General features: G+C 41.4%; 1 protein-coding gene across 3 annotated transcripts in view; it reads right to left on the bottom strand.

The window, feature by feature from the left end:
* dok7b (docking protein 7b) overlaps positions 1–23073 on the bottom strand; it is a 28832-nt gene that overhangs the window by 5601 nt on the left and 158 nt on the right. For 2 of the 3 annotated variants that reach the window (XM_074628809.1, XM_074628813.1), the window contains exons 2-8: positions 22919–22964; positions 20835–20923; positions 20310–20460; positions 16970–17170; positions 9088–9207; positions 4375–4485; positions 2140–3041 (exon numbers count right to left, since the gene is read on the bottom strand). In XM_074628809.1, coding sequence (XP_074484910.1) covers positions 2140–3041; positions 4375–4485; positions 9088–9207; positions 16970–17170; positions 20310–20460; positions 20835–20923; positions 22919–22964 — 1620 coding nt within the window. The remainder of the gene's footprint in view (positions 1–2139; positions 3042–4374; positions 4486–9087; positions 9208–16969; positions 17171–20309; positions 20461–20834; positions 20924–22918; positions 22965–23073) is intronic. The other variant, XM_074628812.1, reaches the window with a different exon arrangement.

Here is a 23073-nt window from a genome sequence, read left to right on the forward strand (position 1 = left end):
TTTTTGATGGAAACCCACACCTCATTTTTTTACAGTTATTGTTTTACTATATTGGCAGTTCAGTAGCTCAGCGGGTGGCACTGTCACCTCTGATGTTTGAATCTTCTCACTATGTTTCCACACCCTGAGGTGGTTAAACTAAAGACATGCAAAGTCACTGGAAGCTATACTTTCTGTAGGGAAGAATCTGAGGAGGCATGCTGTGATTGCAGGATGGCAGCCTTCACAATACACTTTAGTACAGTATGAGCCACTGTATGGTCTGAAAAAGCAAGCAAACAAATGTAGTGCTCCGGTGTGGTATTAATGGTTTATGATGCCAGTGATCCTCACAGACTAGCAAGTATATTCTATACAGAAATGATCAAGTTTATGTATCCTTCATGGCATTGACTACAAAATCATAATTACAAAAGCAGTCACCCAAGTGAGTCATTAGGTTGAATTGCAAGTAGGTAGGCTGTGTGAAGAGGCCATATAATTGCTGTTTGAACTGCTGGTGCATCAGTCATAAACACTGTTATACGGCTTGGGCAAAAGTTAAAATTACAATGGCCAAACAGAGGAAAACTCCATTCAAAAAGTAGACCCTTGACTCGCCATCTTCGGCTGCTCACAATCCACTCTGTGCCTTCCTGCAGCCATGCAATAGTCCTTCACGCTGGGGTCTTGACTGTCGCCAAGACTCATTTTGAGGGAGTGGAAATCACCCTCTCTTCTCGGCTATCTGGAACCCATTTCTTGCTTATCTACATGAGGCCGGGGAGGGTGAGTAACTCACCCAGCCTCGCATCGAAGATTCAATAAATTGGTTACAAGCCTCACAATCAACTATAAAACCCATCAGATCACTGTATAACCATACAAGAAATGTTATGGACAAAAAAACAATGAGGTGGTACCATTGTCTAATCTTGGAAAAACACAATATGTTCATCTTTGAAAGTTTCATAAGCTATTTCAACTTAAAGCTCATTTTTAAATGCCTACATGGTCATGTTCCTTCCCTGCTTAATGAGTTTGTTACAAGACACCAGCACACCAGTAGAGACAACACACGGGCCTCAAACGGACACTGTCGCATTGCATTATGCAAAACCTCATTTGGGCAATCCGTCTTCTCGGTTAAAGAAGCAAAATTATGAAACTGTCTACCAACTGAATTGAAAATGCAACACGATTGTCCACTCCCATGTTGACAAGAGTATTAAATACTTGACAAATCTCCCAGGATCAAACAGATCTAGCATACTATAACAACAGAGTACCACAGGTCCCCAGGACTTAGAGTACCTCCATGAATCTATTACTGTAGAAATATGTGAGCCAGGTCTTGAACTTTGCTGCTGGGTGAGAGCAAAAAAAAGACAGATACTTTTTCCCAGGTACTAGAATTTACAGCAGTGTCTGCCTGAAGTGTCTCAACTCTAATACAGCTAAACATCTGTGACAGCAGGTGTATAATTGGTAACCTCAGCGATATCACTTGTACTCACCCTGCCTCTTTCCTCATTCCTCTACATGCAAACCACAATTCCACTAAGGAGCTCATCCTATCTCATTAACACAAGAGATAGTAAGATAAGATCCAGCATAAGATCCCATTTATTAGTACAAAGATAAAAAAAAATGCCACTGCGGACTTAATAAAAGCTTGCAGAAACATTGAGGAGAGATTAGCATCTGTGGGAGTAAACCCAAGAGCTGAAGGAAGTGATTAGCATGAAACATGGTGTTTGATTTCATTAAGACTCCACTTAATGCAAATGTTGGCACAGAAACAAAAGTCCCACAGACATCTTAAGAGTCTGAGAATTCCTCTATAGTATTGAGCACTATAGAGCTGATGACTATCTGGGCACATTTGCTTGGCTTGTACTATATTATAATGTGATTAACCAAATCTCCTCAGTGTTGGATTCTAGTGCTATTAAAATGTTTTAAAAAGCATATTTTCTCCGGTCCCGCTGATAAAGCCTGTGTAAATTATATGTGTAATATATATTATTGATCCAATTTATAAAGAGGGGTTTTAATTTCATACATGACAAATACATTATCTAATGATACTCCCTCTGATCTGCTTAGTTGGTTGACTTGGTTGATTGATGTACTGACAGAGTGTGAGAGTGGCAGTACCTGTGTTTCTCCACAAACCGAGCCTCCGGTCACCGTCAGGGGCCTAGGCGTAGACCTCCCCTCACTGTCCACAGAGGGCGCACTCTCACTGCCCCAGGAGAAAGAGCGCTGCATCACAGCCTGACAATGAGCCCTGGGTCCTATGGTGCTGTTGCTTGACCTTTGTCGCTGGGTACACCCTCCATCCCCACTGCTCCTGCTGTCCCTGCCCAGCTCAGGTGGGCCCTCTTGGACGGAGGGTTCCCTCAGCGACAGGATCTGGAGCAGACTCCTGGGGGTGTCGTACCGCAGTCTGAGCAGGCTGGGGGTTTGATACTCCTCACTGTGCCTCTGGGACGCACGAGAGCAAGATCTGGAGGCACAAGGGCAAGGGGAGGAGGTAGCAGAGTTGTTATATGGGGTAGGTGTGTACTGAGGAGGAGGAGTGGGGGGAGGAACAGCAGGAGGTGAAGAGGGAGGAGGAGGCGGAGCAGCTGGAGAAGGTAGACGGGCCACGGAGCCATATTCCCCCTCCCCTCCCTGGCTGGCCATGTCCAGACTCCCCGTATACGAGGAGAAGCTCCCTGAGTAAGATGACTGACTGCCCGTCGCTATCCCAATCCCACTGTCTAACGAGCTCTGCCGCCCGCTGTCATGGAGACCACGAGGATGGAGCTGGGCGGAGGACGGACGAGTCCCAGAGCTTCCCATCACAGCAGAATAAAGCCGATCGTCTGAACTGGTCAAAGCCTTCAGCGTGGAGGAGTTCGAGGCCGTCTCGTTGAAGGGGTGCGGTCTGGCTAACGGCTCCACCCAAAAGGGAAATCTGCTTCCATAGCTTGCATCTGATTGGCTGGAGGAGGAGCTGGAGATGCTGCGTTGGTCGTCCCCGGCAACAGATGTGCTACAGCTGTAAGTGGAAGCTGAAGAGGGCGAGAAAGTTATTAGACCCCGACGAAGTGATCTGTTAACCAATCTGCATACAAACACACTGAAATGCATTCATCCTTACACACCTACAACAAAGTTAGACTTCTATATGCACAGAACATTTCATAATAAATCGAGAAATCAAGTCTTTAATTAGGCTCTGGATGCAGAATATTATGACCCTGTGAAATCAGTTTGTCACTTAATGGTTCTCATTTGCTACTGTTCAAGTCTTTTGCAGGCCTTTCCGTGAGTGAATTTTTTGCTAACCAACTTTCTCTAAGCCTGAGAGTTAGTCAGCAAAAATTAATCACGGGACCTCTGACCCTTTGATCTTCATATTTCTGACTCAAACAAACACACGTAATTATGACAAACTTTTCCAGAATGGCCTCAAAAAAATAGAGCAGTGATTAAGCCTTGGAGTGGACAGAAGTATACAAAGTGCAATGATGGGTAAGAAATCCTAAGCTGGCCCTGTCAGATGGTTTGTTTCACAGAACCATCTGAGAAGCTGTCATTGGAAATGGTTTGGAAAAGGGCAGGCACTTTCACAAAATACTTGGCAATTTTTTGGATGAATCATATGTCAATCAAACTAACAAAAAACAAACTAACTCAGTGCCGTTCTTTGCTCTTCTTTCAATAAAGAAATACTCTCCAGTTCTGATATAACTGATGCTATTGCAGCATCTACGCTAACCACTTTAGAAGCTGCTATTGTTGTTTAGAACGAACAGTGGCCTCTCCATGTCTCACGATACACGTCTACAGGATTCGTCATTTCCACGCTTTCCATGCAAATCAGGAGCATCCGGCGTGACTTGCCACCTCTGGAAACTCACTAAAAGCTTTTAAACTGTTGTCGATCAAAAATTAAGACAGACTCAGTAACTGCATGGCTTATTTCTCGCCTAAAATGGTTTCAGAAACCCGTTTCGTGAACTATTTTCGTAATATAAGAGAAAAAAAGTTTCCAAACGAGCTGCCACGTTGGTTTGAAAGATGGGACCACCCCCACTTGGATGGCAATAGCTCCTCACAGGATTGGTCCGTTGACTGGCAAGCCGAACACAAGCGCATTACTTGAAGCCTGCCAAGATGGATTTTCGTGTGGCATTTGATCCATGATTCTTGTGTGATCTTGTGACATCACGAGAATCTAGCTGCCGTGTAAGGTTAAAGAAATCCCATCAACATCATGACAAACTACATCAGCATCTGAAGGTCCTAAAGTGATGCATACTATCCCTCTGATACATAACAGAGCGCTCATGAGTTGCATACATAGCCTGCGGTGAGTGGGTATAGCGCAGTATAACGTACCTGTGCTGCTCGCTAGGCTGCACTGAGACAGCATGCTGAGTCTCTTCTCCAGCTCTGACGCCTCCTGGCTGATTCGTTTCTCTGCCAACTCTGGATCAGCATTGGGATCTGCTGTTTATACAGTACATACAGACATGCACAAACACGAGACGAGCACAAAAACATAAGAAGAGTTTGTAAGCAAAGAGAATGAAGACAAGACCCAGGTGTATATGCACACAGCTGATGACATGAAACACATTTCCCCTGTCATTCTTTTCTGAATCATGAAAGCTGAACTGTCACTATATCCTGACAGTAGTGCATGAGACAGATAATCTGTGGAAAAAAAATCATGCTCCTGTGTCCTCCTGGTGCTCCTAATGGCATTTGCAAAATTTGGACCACGCCCGAAAGAAAACAACCAATAAGAGTCGAGGAGTCTCCAGTCTCGCGAAACTCATGAACTCCGATCAAACTGTGAAACTAGGCAGCGCTGATTAAATATGAAACAAGATACTGTTACTGTAATGACTATTTCTCTACTCAAATGTTTTCAGAAACATCTTTTAGTGTACTGTTTAGCTGTAAAATGAACATTGTTTGCTCTGGCTGCTTGTTTTTGGCTCCACTGTTTTCAACATGGAGCCCGGGCCACAAACTTCCTCATTTTACAGCTAAACAGTATCAAATATGGATATAGGCATTACAGTAAAATAATCTTGATTCATATTTGATCAGTGCTAGCTAGTTTGACAGTTTGATCTGAGACGGCTGCGTTAAAGACGGCTCGGCTCTGATTGGTTGTTTTCCTTCGGGCACCGTGAAATCTTGCAGATGCCATTAGGAGCACAGGACACAGAGGAACATGATTTTTTTCACAGATTACCTGTCTCATGCACTACTGTCAGGATATAGTGACAGTTTTATAAAAATAACTTTTTATCATATTTGCTCAAAGTTAACAACTGAGCGTTAAATAAAAGGGGATGAGTTCAAGTTTAATTTTGAGAAAAAAAAATTTATATTAAAACTACATCCCAGAGAAGTTGCCAGACTATTACGGAGCTGTATTAAAACAAATGTTGTCCAAATTGTTGACCATGTCACATTTCAAAGTAAAAGTTTATTAACAGTAAAGCTCAGAATTGAACTCCTTTAATTTGAGGATCAATAATCTTTGTTGTACTCTGTAGCCTGCATAGTCTTTGGAATGAATGAATTCACTGCAATTGTGATAAAGTATGTATAAAGATAAAAACCTGAATAGAAATATGTCATGGTCACTCACATTTGACTTTTTCATTTTTAATGGCATTATGTGTGAAAACATACCTCAGAATGTCTTTAGAAATACACATCTCACAAAACCAAGCCATAAAATACTTTATCTTGACACAAATGGAAATGTTAAGACAGGAGTTGTAAGAGTGCTACAGTATGCATCAGCCTCCTCTTTAAAGATGTCTGCCGTGTGTGTGAGCGTGTCTCCAACTGTTGAACCCGCTTGTAAATTTAACATCTCCCAGGAGGTTATAGGCGCCTCGACTATCTGTTGGAACATCAATTTAGTGTAAAACCCTGCCAATTACACACTTAATGCCTGCTATATATACATAGTGTGTGTGTGTGTGTGTGTGTGTGTGTGTGTGTGTGTGTGTGTGTGCGTGTGTTTGCCAGTGTGAGCACGTTGCAGTGGGTCAGGGTGTTTGTGTGTATAGGTGTCAACAACCTAACCCCTGGATCTCTGCCTCTGGACCGGAGCAGCTAATGCGAACGTGCAGATGCCAAGTTTCTTCACTACGCTATGTGAGGTGTCAGCTAACATTTGCTAACGCAGCTGGTCAATGCTAATTATAGCAGCTTCACAGCACTGAAAGTCATGGTGGGGTTACAGTGGGCCTCAGCAGACTGACGCAGGTTGCCTGACACGAGAATAAATGTTGCAGGGAGGCCAAAGTTCAACCTCGGACAAGCTGGGCGCTGTTTTCTTCATATTTTTCCATCAATCTGATCGATTCTGACCCGACTCTCTCCACCTATACAGCTACGCACATCATTTGTTTGGTCTTGCATTTTAACGCTGACATTGCAACATGTACAACAAGACTCAAACCATATAAATGTCTAGTCTAAATTCAATTTTGAGTTTTCTGATATTTGACTTAAGCTAAAGTAGAAATACCACAATGTAAAAATACTCCATTATAAGTATAAGTCATGAATTCAGAATATAAGTACAGATTATTAGTATTAGCAACCAAAGTATCAAATGTAAACATGCTCATGAGGCAGCAGCATGCCTCCTGTCAGTGTAACATTATCATGTTGTTATATTGTTGTTTTGTTATGTTCCATAACTTCAGCTATACTTAACTAGAATTACCGCCTCACAGTTGTACGCTTCCGCCAACCGTGTGCCAGTCTACATCCATGTCTGTCCAAAATGAGATCACCACATCGCTTAATCCTGTTAGCCGTGTGTGGAATTATCATAATTAGCATATGAATTATTGTAGCCAAAAACGTGTTTTGTGAGGTCGCAGTGACCTTGACCTTTGACCACCAAAACCTAATCAGTTCATCCTTGAGTCCATGTGGACATTTGTGCTAAAATTTGAAGAACTTTGCTCAAGGCGTTCCTGAGATATCACGAGAATGGGACGGACGTGAGGTCACAGTGGAGGCATAAAAAAGTCATAGTATAGTATGCCATAAAAATATCATGATATAGTATCTCATAAAAATGTCATAGTATATAGTATGTCATACAAATATTATAAAAAGTCATGTCAAAATATAGTGTAATATGTCATAAAAAAGAAAAAGTCATAAAAAAGTCAGAAGTTAACTGAATATCACAATAGTTGGCAATTAATTTTCTGTTGATCAACTAACCAATTAATAGACCAATCATTTCAGCTCTATTTTTATGCATGTTATTAATGTAGTGAGGCTGTCAGCGGCGTGCAGGCATAAATACACATCGGAGAGTGTAGAGGTACCAACATGCCTTCTTAAGCCTCGATCATACTGATCATAAGGATCAATGTGTTGAACAAAACAAGCTTAGGGTTGAGTCCTTCTGCAGTGCAAAACTGCAAGTAGAGAACTCCCTGACAAGCAATATATAAATAATCTACTAAGACCTACTGACAGGAAAGTTAGTTAGTATGAAGGGAATAGATTGGAAAGCTGTGTCCAGGTCAAAATAGTCAGTATTTTACTTTTAAATGATAACTGACTCTGCAAAAAGTGTTAAGCCTAGTTTGATATTGGCAGGAGCTAATGTCTGAAAAAGGACAAGAAGAAGAAGGTCTCTTCTTCTTGTCCTTTTTCTAAAGTATTAAAAAAATAAAAGGCCAAAAAGAGTTACTGAAGACTTTTCTCCATGTTGGCATCAATTCTCCATTCATCTATCTAACCTAAAGCATTACCAAAGTTTAGCTTTACAAAAAGTGCATATGTCCAAAACCAAAAAGAGACGCATGTTGTGTTTACTGTATCGTAGTGAGGTAGCCTTGTCTCTGCCCAGAGGTACTACAGTTGTCAGATCCTTGGTATCCTCTTTCCAACTGTCACTAAACCCTCTGTCTACATATTTGTGGTCTCAGAAAATGCCTGCGAAATTAGCAGTACGTTACAACAGCGCACAAGTCACACACAAACGCATGACCCCTTAATCCAGGCGGTGACCCTGGGGGCTTTAAGCATGTGCTGTTTCCGTTAGCATGGCGCCTGACACAAATGCTAAACATGCACACTAAACAGGCAGTAAACCTTTATAACGGAAGTCACAGAGTCACATACCAATGTGATTGTTTTGTTCAGAACAGTGGGTCTCTTTTGCCAATATTACTACTAGAGATATCACTATTCAATACAATCCTCCTTATATTGAACGTATCTATGTCTGCAGGCATATTGTATATGTATTTTTTAGGGTTGTCAAAATTGGCACAATAATAATGGATTAACGCAAATTTGTTTTTAACACCACTAATTTCTTTAACGCATTAATGCAATTGATCTTTCAGAGGTTGTAGCAGGCACAGTTTCAAAGCTAGAGTGAAGATACTGGTATCATATGAAACTAGAAAACCTAAGGAATCAATTACAGACCCTGCCAACCAACCATGTCATACTAGCTTGTCACTAAGGAGGCTAAATAATGCTCCAAATTTGTGCTAAACTTTGGCGAGGATAAACTGGTATGGCCATTTTCAAAGGGGTCCCTTGACCTCTGACCTCAAGATATGTGAATGAAAATGGGTTCTATGGGTACCCACGAGTCTCCCCTTTACAAACATGCCCACTTTATGATAATCACATGCAGTTTGGGGCAAGTCATAGTCAAGTCAGCACACTGACAGCTGTTGTTGCCTGTTGGGCTGCAGTTTGCCATGTTATGATTTGAGCATATTTTTTATGCTAAATGCAGTACCTGTGAGGGTTTCTGGACAATATTGATTTCCCGTGATAAATACTGTATGTACATACATTTGCATAAAGCAAGCATATTTGCGATTAATTTGCGATTAACTATGGACAATCATGTGATTAATCGCAAATAAATATTTTAATCGATTGACAGCCCTACCAGAAATATTACTATTCAATACTAAAAATCCTCCCTATATTGAAAGTATTTATATTTGCAGACATATTGTGTATGTATTTATTTTAAAAAGCTTACAGGCGTGCGTGTGTGCATGTCTGTGTGTGTGTGTTCACCTGGCAGGGCAGGTCGCAGGCCATGGGGGGTCCTGCTGGGGGTGATGCCCCTGACAATGCAGTCAAACAAGAGACTGATCTGCTCTCCTTCTGAACAGGACAAGAAGAAAACACCAGCCCCTGGAAGATGGATGGGGAGAGAGACGGAGAGCACCATCAATGAGAGACATACTGTATAAAATGTATGATAGATGAGAAGAAAACATGAAATCAGCAAACGGCATGAAGAAGTTGTAATGAGTATGGCATATGGCAGAGGCAAGAAAAAAATTGTAAAAGATGAAATATAGAGTAAAATCTATTTTTTGAGCAAGGCCAAACAATATTCAGTGAGGTCCAGAATGCTGTTGTATAGGCAAGGCTGCTCTTTGAGGCAGCAAGAACTCTCTCTTCCAAAGGTTACATAAAACGTCTCTCAATTCAGCCCCGACTGTTCTATCAAACTCACACAGAGGTAGGAGTCTGTGAAAACACAAGACAAGCAAAAAAAAAATCATGAAACGTCGAAATCTCACACTGCCGAGATATTGAAAAGACAGCCACAAAGTAAGCACTTACTCAGGGGTTGGGTAAAATAAAACAACTTTGTTCTTATGGAATTTGCAGATAATAAAAAAAGAAATTGCTGAGAAAGTAGAGCAGAAAATTGTTGAAAGCATTTTTTTAAAGAACATCCGAGTCATTCTTGAGTAACGCCAGTCAGAAAAGTTTCTTTGCTTTAAAAGGGACTGTTTGTAAGAAATCAGAAATTGGTTATAATAGCGACACCTGTGGCCGTTAAGTCAACGAAAGTCAGTTTCCTGTTGCTCGCGCTCGCCCGTGTGCACGCGCTACGTGAATGTGAGCGAGCATCCGTCAAAACAGTGAGGCGACACACGTCAGCTAAAACCACAATATCACTCTATATTTCACCTGCTTGGCAGTAATGTTAGCTGACCAGACGAAGGTCTCTCCATGAATCAATGCTGATCCTAGTGTTGGCTTTTCCTGCCTCAGCCTCCCGATTGCGGCCGGAGAAAACAGGGAAGACACCGGCACCCGGTCGGAGACGATAACGTAACTCGTTGCGGAGCCCCATCACTTCACAAGACACGGGAAACCTCTGTTGGTCTGGAGGAGCTGCAGCATTTATTTCTGCACAAACGTCCACTCATTCACTATATAGCAGAGACTCCGGCCCTGGAGACCAAAGCTACGGTCTCCTCCGCGTCCTCCGACCGCGGCCAACACTGTTTTGTAAGACGGGCTTCACTAGATATAACTTTGCGGTTTTGGTGCTTCCGTGTAGTTTGTGTTGGAGTCTGAGTCTGAACCGCGTAGCCACACGCGAGCGAGCATGGGAAACCGACCTGGATTGATTTATACGTGCAAAAAGTTACAAACAGTCCCTTTAAATGTAATTTTAAGCAACAGGTGTTTTTTTTTTTAAAAAAAAGCCTGTTTTATAAAGAGCTGGAAATATTTTTTGTATTTATGAGACAATTTTAAAGACAATTCCAAAGGTCACAAAACAACACTTGGGTGAAGACATCTCTCCATCTCAGCTAACAAACTAGGTTTAATTTTACTTACTTTTATTAAGTATGTGTTCAATGCTATAAAAATATGCTTTCAGAGCACAATTCACTTCTTCAAGCTGAATAATTAGAAAGAGTTTCTCGCTGGAATCATCACTGAGCATTAAATGTAATGGGAACCTAATAGCTTCATTAGCTGTTATGCATCTTATAGTAATTTCTTGAGTCAGTGAAATGCTTGAGTTGCTTTTCAGCTCAATCAGACTTTAATAATGGGAGCAGATGCAGTATGAAAACACCATCACAGATAATATCCGTCTAAGGCTATTAGCTGAGATGATGCATGTATGAAAGCTACATAGTTAGCTCATACTTACTCCAACTCTACAAAACACTAAAAATAATGGAGGGCCTTTGTTTGGTATGCTAACATTACTGCCAAGCATGTGAAATATGTAGTGATATTGTGGTTTTAGCTGGCTAATGTTGCCAACGTTAATCAATACCTGTCAATCACGTTCAGTCTTGTGTGTGTCGCCTCACTGTTTTGACTGATGCTTGCTCACGTTTACATCGTGTGAGCACAAGCGCGAGCAACAGGGCGCTGACTGTTGTTGACTTAACAGCCACAGGTGTCACTGTTAACAAGCTGTTTCTGATTATTACATCGAGTCCCTTGAAAGTCTAGTGGGCATGATTGGGAGTATACATTTAGATACAGATAGCTTTATTTATCCCCGAAGGGCAATTCAGTTTCTACAGTCCACCGAGACGTATACACATTCATACTGCACAGTCATCAATGACGGCGGGAACACAGTAGATGGCATATGGGGAGGTGCAAGATCGATAAAAGTACAAGAATAGAAATATTTGAAATAAAAACAATAAATACAACAATACAAACAAGACTAGATAAAAGAATAAATACAATAAAGTGCCTAGAGTATTGCACATTACAAATTACATTCCACGAATGTACCTAATTGCAAACACGGACAACCATCATATGGTTTGTTCAAAATAACTTTACATTAAAAATAAATTAAATTGTTCGTTCATTCATTCAAGATAGCTACTCTGCGTTCAGCAGTTTAATGGCGGAAGAAATGAACGACTTGGAGTGGCGGTTTGTCTTTCTGGGCTTTCAAAGTGGTTTGTAAATTTACATGTATTTTCAGGTATAACTCAACTTAATAAATCCTACTCTTTGCAAAGAAATGGTCTCATGCATAGTTTGTATTTCTGTTAGTATGTTGTGAAGTCAGTAATGTAGCTCTTTATCTTGTGTGAAGAAAAAAACATCACAGAGGCCTTGAGAAGCTTTTTCTCTGCGCAAGCAATTTTGGAAAACATTTTCAGCCTTTATGGGGCAATTTCATCATAACCTTTTAAACTAAGGAGACAGTCTAGCATTAGAAAGAAAAACAGTTGTATTTGTTGGGATGAAATAAACTGTATTTTCAATTTGATGTCGTTTTCTCGGAGGGCATTCGTTGGCAGTCATATTCGTATTTTTTATCTTATGAACACCAAGAGGCCTTGTTGGACAGGGTCCTCATTTATTTCTCACAAATATGGAAAGTTCAGCTGCATGGCAGCTCATCTTAAAGGAGGCAGATCTTATTTTCTTATTGCAGCAGTAGTAAATTATATTGAATACAGAAAAGAACTACCTATTACAACACGCAAAACAAATTTCTGCCTGCCTCGGGCTAATGTTCATCTTATTTGTTCACACAGGCGACTTACATAGTCTACACTGGTTGACGAGCTAACAGGTAACATTTCTATAAACTATTCTACAACTTTCTACAGTTATTATAATGACATATATACTGTAGGAGTAATGAGTCAAAGGCAGGTGGACAGCTGATTTGTCTTGTCTCATCCAAGAGGCCTCAACACTTCTAATGACAGGTGGCGCATCAGAGACATGTGGGTCTTTCACATCTTAATGTCACATGACGTTAGAGTAGTTGAAGTTGCCTTTTATTTTGTATTTCTAGAAATCTTCTGATCTGGATGAATATGGACAAACTGTAATGAGACTCCGGGGCAAAAATGCTGCGTAATACTTCATAACATCTAATCTCTACACAAAAAAAACAACCTTGCACCTGCATCAACATACTACTGCACTACAATACGAGGTGTGTGTGTGTTTATGCCCGCTGAGGGACATGGAAAGATTGCTGACATAGCATGTCAGCTTAGAATTGCTTTTATCAAGATCACAAGGCTTGACTGCCGTCCAACCTCTGCAGAGGATCATTTATTAATGTGTCTGCAGCTCTGAAGCCCTCTGTGTGTGTGTGTGATGTGTGTGTGGTACAGGGTCAGCAGGAACGTGTGTGGACCTGATAAGCCAGAAAATATACGTCCAGCTGAGACACGGCTCTGCTCCAAACATCATCGATTACAGAACACAGTAGCCTCATTATCACATCGAATGGAAGCTGGAGTACTGGTATCACTGATTCAAACTGATACGGTGTGTGCACGTGACTGTGCAACCAGAGGCACACGTCCAACAGACATCCATGAAGACCCCATGGCTCAACTGATTACTGCCTAGTAAAAGGCTTTGCACGGCATGACTGCCCACTATCCCACAGGACTGGTTGGTTTTCTGTCAGGGAGTGCATGGGTGTCCATGACAGTGAAAAGGCTTGTCGTGTCACTGTGGTGTACGTCTTCAACTCGGCAGCCAGAAACGGTATCGTCAGAGGCATGGCTGACTTTTAAAGTGCAGCTGCAGCAGAGAGCACAGTGGCGGTCAAGGGTAGAATATTTTTATACAGCAGCATTAGATGACCGAGGGACCCGCTTACTGACTTGCTCGAGCAAAGAGGCCTCGAGGGAAATTAGGGAGCTGAGAGGGCAGAGGAGTTATTTTATAAGACATTGGTTCAAATTACAGTGCTCAGAAAGTTTAATGAGACAAAGTAAGTGCATTTAGGCGGAGTTAACAGGCCATTTCCTCTCATCAGTTAAACAATATACATTTGGCAGAGTTAACAGGCTCTTGTGTTTTTCCTCTCATCAGTAAAACAGAATGTACTCTAGCCTTTCATATTAGATTCAATGTTATAAGTACAATTATCAGAACTATATGAACCTTCAGGCTCCCTCATGTAGCTCAAAGGTGAACTGCAGATATAAATCTTAAGACCCTGAAACACCAAGCAGACAGTCGGCCATCAGACAGTTTGGGGCCAAGGTGAGCACCTGTTAGCTTAATGTTTGTGGTGTGTCCCGCACCGTCGGCTCTAGTCTGCCCGTGTCAGAGGTTTTTCGGCTGAATCAGTATGTTGAATTGGTGGCGGAGCCTGTCGGTGAGAGAAATCCCTCTGATTGGCTGTTCAGCTCAAGCGAATCAGTGCACTAGAAGAGAAACGGAAGTGAGGAAAGCAAGCAAACACGTAAAGTCAAGAGGAAAAACACAGAAGGCTCTTCTTGTTTTTCATCGTCATCACATCTGATCATTCCAATACCCGGATATTTTCACAGTGACATGGCCGTATGGAATGACGCGAAGTGGTGAGTGAGAGTGGAGTGAAAATTGTTTCATGTACGTATCATAACAACGGTCTGTATATCCACAGTCCTCGGTCTACCGGTTTCCGTTTTTGAATGACAAATACAGACTACCGCCACCTGCTGGTGTGGAGAGTTATTTCCTCTCACGCAGGTGCAGAACATACATGCTAACTCGCCGTCAGCTGTAGCCTTTGCGGTGTGTTAAAATGCAACATTTTGGGCTAAGACCAAGGCCACGTGAGGCAAAGCAACAGTCAGCCTTCCTTGCTGCTAGTTCTTTGAAGGCTTGGTGTGTCTCGGCCTTAAGATAAAAGACTATGGAAGAAATTTGGCAAATTTATTTAGCGTCCCTAATAAAATGTCCTGCGACCCACCTGTGGGGTCTGACTGTAATACAGCATATTAACCATGTTGCACTGCATTTGCTTAGAGATAAGTGCATAGAAACACTCCTCTGACTGTATCTGGGCAGTGTCACGGATTAGAGACTGAAATGTTTGCGGTGATCTCTGAGTAATGTACGAATGGTAGAAACAAGTCCTAATCTGACTGTAAGCAGACAAATTGGTGTGTAAATACCAAAAAAAAAGTCTGCTGTGGGTGACAAACACTCACTGGTATGTCTCACATGTGCTCAACAAATACAAATAAACATGTAAAAATGTAAACTAACACTCTGCTTTACCTTGCACTCATGCAAGGAATGTCACTTGCCAAAATGACTCTCACATCTTCCTCTTTCTGTTACTGCATCATGGCCAAGAGGGCCTCTCTCTACTGCCCCAGTGGCTGCTGGGTAATATGTAGATGAGGCAAAGGAGAAAATTCTGATTGGGGGTCCAGCCGGCAGGCACTATGTGATTGGCTGAGTGACCACTACAGGGGAGGCTGGTATTTATAGATGTTGCTCATCAGAACACTGAAACCAGAGCCTGTGGCCCTCTGGGTTATTCCTGTAGGAGCCATGAGACTGGTTGTGTGCGCAAACACACACACACACACACACACACACACACACACACACACACACACACACACATGCATGCAAACACTAAGACAGACCTCACATAAGTGCATACAGGAACTAACACTAACAACCCTCTAAATGTCAGTGGGGAGGTCTCACTATACAGGAGAAAAACTTTTCCAGGTATCTCAATAAAATCAGGAACACAGCAGCTGTTGGTTAAGTTAAGTTTTCCTACAATGAACCCTTTAAACACTTTCCCATTTAACACTTCTATCTTCTATCTTGCTTTCTATGTGTCTCTCACACACATCACACACACACCCCCACCCAAAAACAAAAAGCTACCTCTCATTCTTCACATTCATGCCCGTATCAACTGGACATTCAGAGGATACCTCAACCCTGGCAACCACACAAACACACACTGTATTATTGGATGGGCAGGCGTACAGTGTGGCGACCTCATACTGTACATAGCAAGTCATTTCATATGTGGATACATTTACACTGTAAACCCCTGCAATAAATCACAGGTTTTTATGAGAGTCTGTTGGCGTTAAATGACAGATATATCAACCTGTAAGCACTAGAGAGAAATGAAAAGGAGCTTGTATTTATCTAAGGGAAGCACTTGAAAAAGTGGAATATAGACAACTGTGCTGCAGTGGTTTTGTATCACATGGACAAAGTTACTGGTCCAGTGAGTTCTTGGTTGGACTTTAGACTTTAAAGTTCACTCACTCTCAATCACACACTGAACATCAGTCTCTGATGGTTCAATGCATTCTCATGGATTTTGTGACCCCCCCCCCAAACAGATAACAAATGGACCAATTTTCTCAACTTACAAACACTTTCTCAATATTTGAGGGTATCTTTTAAAAAATATATAATCTTCAATATATATGGGAATCAAGCAACTAAAACCTCAATGTTCATTGAATAAGGAAATATTTTTACCAATTTGTTTTTTCCTCTTTCAGAAATCTGTTTCCATTTATTTGCTTTGCAAGATGAATACAAAACCTATACAAATGTAAAACGAGCAACAGTGTTAGCTTAGGAGGTAACACTGTCCTGCCATTGGACTGACTGACATGAAAATATGACGTTAACCATAGATTTTATTCCCCCATTAAAAGGGACTAAGTTTTTAAACGTATTTTAATCATCTTTTATTGCTTATATGTGTGAACAGGTTGTAACCTAACCTAAAAAATTAGACCTTCCACGACTTTCTCAGTTTCCTCTATCAGCCTGTAGACTGCTTTTAATGTGAAGAATGCGGGCCGGTTGTTCCAGGAAAATCCAACGGATGTGACATCATGCACGCTCGCGAGTGCCTTTGTTTTTAGCTCTGCTTACAGGGCTAACAGTATGCAACCATAGCTAACAATCGGTTAGAAATGGAGTCCACTAACGCAAACAAACGACCAGCCCAAAACCACAACTCAGAGTCCAACACAAACTATAAGAAAGCACAAAAAAGCCTCACCGTTTTGACCGAAGCTGGCTCCTGTCTACGCAGTGTGAGCACAAGCACGGGCAACAGGACGCTGACTGTCATTGACTTAATGGCCACAGATGTTACTGTTAACAAGCAATTTATGATTCTTACATTGAGTCTCTTTAAGCTCGGGTAGTGACCCTGACCTTATGTCATCTAGGTTTGGTCAGTTACCCACAAAAAAGAAATACAGCAACAACAACAGAGCCAGGGATGTGAGGTATGTACATAGCCCATAACTGTAATTCAGCTGTTAGTGTTAAAGTGATGCTCTTTTTGGCTGCAGACCAAAGTGTCTAAATTCACACACTGCAGTAAAACCTTCTCAGTCTAGGGTTTACTTACAGTATCCGCAGCGAGTCCCCCCCTCAAACACGAAGCCGTTTGGCACCGCGCCATATCGGCGCAACGCCGACAACTTCCAGTGGCCAATGACGACAGGAGGGACGCCTCTGGTAAGGACCAATAGGTTGTTGCACAGGTGGAGGGAGGCGGGGCCGCTTTCCAGTTTGGTACCTGGCTCGACGTTGACACTGAACCTGTGGACTGAAGGAGTGGAAGAAAGAGAGAGAGGGGAGGGAAAAAGTTTTGATGACTTAAAGACGATTGAAGTATCATTGATCATAAAAACCAACAAATCAACAGTGCATATCACACAAACACATGAACACACACGTACAGTGTAACGATGGCTGTGGAAATGATGATTAAGCAGCTCTTTAAGCTCTACTGGCTGCAATTTGTCATTGCTCAGTTTGTGCAGATGGCACTTTTTCAGTGCCACGGTCTGTCTCTGCCTCTCACATCCAAAAACACACCGTACAGTGGCACATATAGTATGTACATTGGCAGTATTTATATACAGAGCCCATACGACATCATTAGTGGAGCTTTTTAAACAAGCATTAAAATACAAGAAGTGACGTTATAGTTACAAGACAAACATGAATGAGTACAAAATAACGAATTTAAGAATATACACAGAAAGCACTTTCTTATAAAATGGCTTTTATGTAGAAACTTAATAGAGTGAGCTCACTTCGCTTCACCTCAGACTGCAGAACAGACTGAAGGGCTCTGCCTGAGCACCTCCAGGTGCAGTCTGGCTTGCAGGGATTTAATCACTGAATGATGTAGCTGAGGGCAACATCGTGCTGGTGTGTTGGTTTACTGATCTCAAGTAAGTGCTTTTCTAGCATGATGAAATTATGTAAAACTAAACGCTGCCTTGAAGGTAGGAAATCAGTATGTTTTGGAAAATGCTAAATTATGCACAATTTGCAAGAAGTGTGAATTGAGGTGAAATGGTTTCAACATGTGGCTGGCAGCATTGTGGATAAACTGCAGACTTCTGTTGGGTGAAAAGAGCTGTAGTAACCTAGAAGAGGAAATAAAAATAATGGTGGATACGTTTAAAACTATTCTCAGCTACAGAAGGCACATCTAAAAAGCATGTTTCAATAGTTAAATTGGAATTCTTAACAGGGGGTTTTACATTGGAAGATAAAATATTTAATGTGCTGTGGATTTTATGCTTAAAGCCAGGAAGGCAGGAAAGAACAGAGTCGCTTTTATTAAGCTGGAAAATGTCCTCCGACATGAGCTCTTGAAAAACTGCAGTTTGTGGGTTTCAAGGGGAGATAAAATTAACTGACATTCACCTTGTGACAGAGGAACAGAACGCTTGTAGGTAATATGATTAGGGGTAGAATGAAGCCTCGGAAATATCTTGCAGGTGACATTTTTGAAATATGTTTAGAGATATGAGCACTGACAGTACGGTCTAGTGCTGCACAAGAAATGTAAATTCAACTCAGAGCCTGGTTGTGAAGTACAGCTAAAAATCAGGCTGGAGTTATTTATATGTTATTAAAATTCATGATAATATAGAGGACATTACTCAATAAGACAAGTTAAAAAAAAGAAAAAGAAAGTTTGGACAGAGGTAAAAAGTAATTTGTGAGGGTCCAAGTTAGAATTCTTCAGTGAACAACTGCAAACGTATAATTGGATTAATCAATAGATAAAATGCTTGTGTTTAATACTTATTTGAGCTGTTTGGCTGGGACAGTATCAAGAGAGCAGCTGGAAGAGTTCAAATGAAACAGTGTAAAGAATTTAACGGGGTAATAGGCACCTGATAAAAGGTGGACTTTTTTTACTCTTCTTGCAAACTACTTATTGTGCTGGGGAAACCTCTGAAGGCTAACTACAGGAGTCAGCAACAATTAAATACTGCTAAAAAATGACCCTTCAGTTGAAGTATTTCTTAAAAATAGGGCTGGCAAAGTTAACGCAATAATAACCCTAATTCGTTTTAATGCCACTAATTTCTTTAACGCATTAACGCAACTTGTGATTTTTAGGTTGTAGCGAGCTCAGTTTTTTTTTTAAAAAGTGAAGATACTGGCTCATATGAAACCAGAAAACCTAAGGAACCCATTGGTACCAACTCTGTAATAATAACGCTCCAAAGTTACGCAAAATTTTGGCGAGGAAAAACTGCCATGGCCATTTTCAAAGGGGTCCCTTGACCTCTGACTTCAAGATATGTGAATGAAAATGGGTTCTATGGGTACCCACGAGTCTCCCCTTCAGACATGCCCACTTTATGATAATCACATGCAGTTTGGGGCAAGTCATAGTCAAGTCAGCACACTGACACACTGACAGCTGTTGTTGCCTGTTGGGCTGCAGTTTGCCATGTTATGATTTGAGTTAGTAATGTGTTTTATGCTAAATGCAGTACCTGTGAGGGTTTCTGGACAATATTTGTCATTGTTTTGTTAACTGATTTCCAATAATAAATATATACATACATTTGCATAATGTAAGCATATTTGCCCACTCCCATGTTGATACGAGTATTAAATACTTTTGAACAGAAAAATGTGCAATTAATCGTAATTAACTATGGACAATCATGCTATTAATCATGGTTAAATATTTTAATCAAGTGACAGTCCTAAATAAAAACCTTACTTCAGTGCACTATACTAGATTTAGAATAATATTAAGTAGATCTCATAGGGGCAACTCTATCTAGCACAGTTCACCCATATACAGTAAAATGGGATTCAGTGTCCTTTGGCATTTCTTACGTGTGGAACTTAAACTTTCTCCTTTTTTGCCCTCAGCTAAACACTTTCCACTGAAAAGGAAGTTGTGAGGTTGAGACAGCAGATTTTGCAGATAGATACCACCGTAAAGGACCAGAGTGATGGAAGACATATTTCATCTGCCTGTGTCATTTCTTTGATCCCCTCTAGCAAGTGACCTTCAGTGGAGTGTGTTTTTCAGCAACACTGCTTAACATACTGACCGAGTTACACCTTGTGTTGTGGCCAACCAAATTACAATGGATTTAGGATATTCTTACTGTATACACATATGGGCAAATTCAGGCTTTACTCTTTTAAAACATGATATGGCCAATGACAACTGGGTCATGAGGCATCTGATGTCACTTAATTGAGCAATATTTTAGATACTAATACCGATTCAATAACTCCCTATAGGGATCCTTGCTTGTAAACACAAAAACTAACCTGATATAAACAACTTGCTGTATTTCTTGATAAGCTAACTGAACCAACTTTCCCCTTCAGTACATAAATAATGTGCACATCACATCCTTGAACAAGTAATTGGGACTGTGACATCCACACAAGGCCAAAGCACTGACCTTCTCCCAGGCTGTAGCGGACGCGGGCATCCCAGGCCAGCAGGGCGTCTTTGTTGTTGAAGCCTAGGACCAGCGTGTGCGCCAGACAGAGGATGGAGAGGGTGTAGGACACCCCGTCGTACCCAGGCCCTGGCTCCACGCCACAGATCCCCTGAGGGAAAAGAGTAGATTACACTGTCTATTTGGATTGTATTACTAATATTCTCTTTTATTCTGTATTCTTTTAATTATCTCAAGGGAGATGGATTCCTGTGTTCGGCATATTGTCTTCTTGGTTCCTTTGCAGTTTTTTTTTTTGACCAATGCGCCTACCATTTGGGCAGTCTACTTGTGAGCCACCTTGAGTCCTTATCCATCCATGCAGCATTCACATTATTTGGTCTACCCCCTGTACATGTGGCAGCAGTAGAAAGACCGAGGTGTGTGATGTTACAACACTAAAGAGCTCAAAGCTGGCACCAGTGTGTTTCACCTGCACTTGAGATCAGAAGCAGCGAGCCTTTGGTCTGCTGCTGCTGTACGTACCTCCAGTGTTACATTGAGTCTCTCCTTGTGGCCGCTGCCCTTCTCCTTCCCTTTCTTCTTCTCCTTATACACCAGCAGAGACAGACAGTCTGATGCAGAGACACAAAGAGTGAGGAGCTTTAAAGCTAAACAGGCTTAAAAGTCAATTTTGTGCAATGTAAAACAACAACAGAGTCACTTCTTTTGTAATCTCTGCTGCATGCCTGACTCTGCTTATGGCACAGCTGTCATAACAAACCCTAAAACAATGAACTGATCCACTGGCACAGCTGGTGATGAAAGCCATGAAACAAATACACACACATGAACACAAACATACACACACACAGAGCAGCCTACATTATACCCACTTTCTTAACCCTCTGAGACCCACAATAGACCTGGTTTTGTCTTTTTTAGGCGGGTACAGGGGGTCTTTAGGGGGAGATAGCAGGTCAACAGTATATATCACATAGAAGTGGTGTACATCCTCTGAAAGCTGGGAACCTGAAGATCAATTTGAGATGCAGCTCAGCACCCTGTGTCAAGGTGTTCTAGTCATAAATCAGAAATAAACAGAAATGAATGAATGAATGAATGAATGAATGAAAATAAATTGTGTATAAGGGCTTAGGACTTTATGATAGAAGTATACACGAGCAGCCATAACATTAAGACCACTGACAGGTGAAGTGAATAACCATGGATTATCTTGTTACAATGGCACCTGGCAGTGGGGGGGGGGGTATATTAGACAGCAAGTGAACATTTTAAATTTTGAACTTTGTGTTGGAGGCAGAAAAAATGGGCAAGCGTAAGGATGTGAGCGACGTAAGGTAAGGTCAGACCCAAGGCTCATTGATGCACGTGGGGAGCGAAGGCTGGCCCTTGTTGTCCGATCCAATAGAAGAGCTACTGGAGCTCAAATTGCTGAAAAAGTTAATGCTGGCTCCGATAGAAAGGTGTCAGAACACACAGTGCATCACAGTTTTTTGCGTAGCCGCAGACCGGTCAGGGTACCCATGTTGTCATAATGTTATGGCTGATCGGTGTATGATGACCGTTCCCGTGCTCCATTATGTCTCATAAGTTGTCGCAGTAATTTTGGGGTCGATACCTTTTCTACACCTTTAGATTTCTGCAAGAATTCCTTTTTTCGGCGATTACATGGCGAGCACTTCTGTTCTGGAAACTGCTCAGAAACCCCCTTATTGTCAATCTACATAGGAAAGCCATCCATCCTCTGAATGTCCTAGGTCTCTGGTTTGTGGCTGTAAAGTTTCATGAGGCTGTGATTATCCTAGAGGTCATAACAGGTAATTTTATACAGTGAGGTCAAGTTTCAAAAAATGGTCTCACAACAACCAAATGTCTACTACTAGGACTAACATCACACATGAATACAGTCGGGCTCATTGAATCCACATGAGTCTCAGCTTTCCAGTCATATCCAATTTATGTAAATCCAAGACTGTTTTAGTTTAGAAATATTAGAGTAAACCATTTTTAGAGTAGACGTATGGTTGTTACCAATGGATTCCTATAGGTTTTCTAGTTTCATATGATATCTGTACCTTCACAGGGGGTTAAAAAGCACAGCAGTAGGCTACAGCTTGAGCAACATGTTTTTGCATGCTGAGAGGCACAGTGTATTGTCCTCACAGAATCTCAACTGAAACTTAATTCTGTTTTGAGACATGCTTTCTTTTTCTGCCAAGAATGCAGAGAGAAACATCACAGTTTACGTTTTTAAACTGGAGGGCTTTCAAATAATTAACCTGTAATCCAACTGGCACTAAAAAACCTTTAAGATTTCATATCCAGACATTTAATTTGAAGGAGGCAGACATAACCCATTTATCCGCAACCTTTAACGGTGACTTTGGTCAATTAAAAAAAAAAATTCAATCGATCAGTTGAGCTGGTGTAATGCCTGACAATGATCCTCGAGCGCGCTGACGCGGATATGTCGCGTTACGAGCTCCTGTGGCGCACAGCCAACACACACATTGACAAGTTGTGATTAGTTTAAATGCAGAAAAGCAGACGAGAATAGCGCTGAATGATACGGATGAATGTAAGATGATAATGATTTGCCACATTACCTGCGACCGGAGAGGGCTTCCGAAGGACGACGCACCGAGTCTTCCACTGTGGAGAAGTTTGCAAAGAATTAACATATGACAAAGTACTCTCCTGTAGTTGGCCTTTAAGTGTGAGAAGACTTTTTAAAGCTTTAAAATAAGAGGAATATTGGAGG

This window comes from Sebastes fasciatus, chromosome 3, assembly GCF_043250625.1.
Source record: "Sebastes fasciatus isolate fSebFas1 chromosome 3, fSebFas1.pri, whole genome shotgun sequence".
Taxonomy (NCBI): domain Eukaryota; kingdom Metazoa; phylum Chordata; class Actinopteri; order Perciformes; family Sebastidae; genus Sebastes; species Sebastes fasciatus.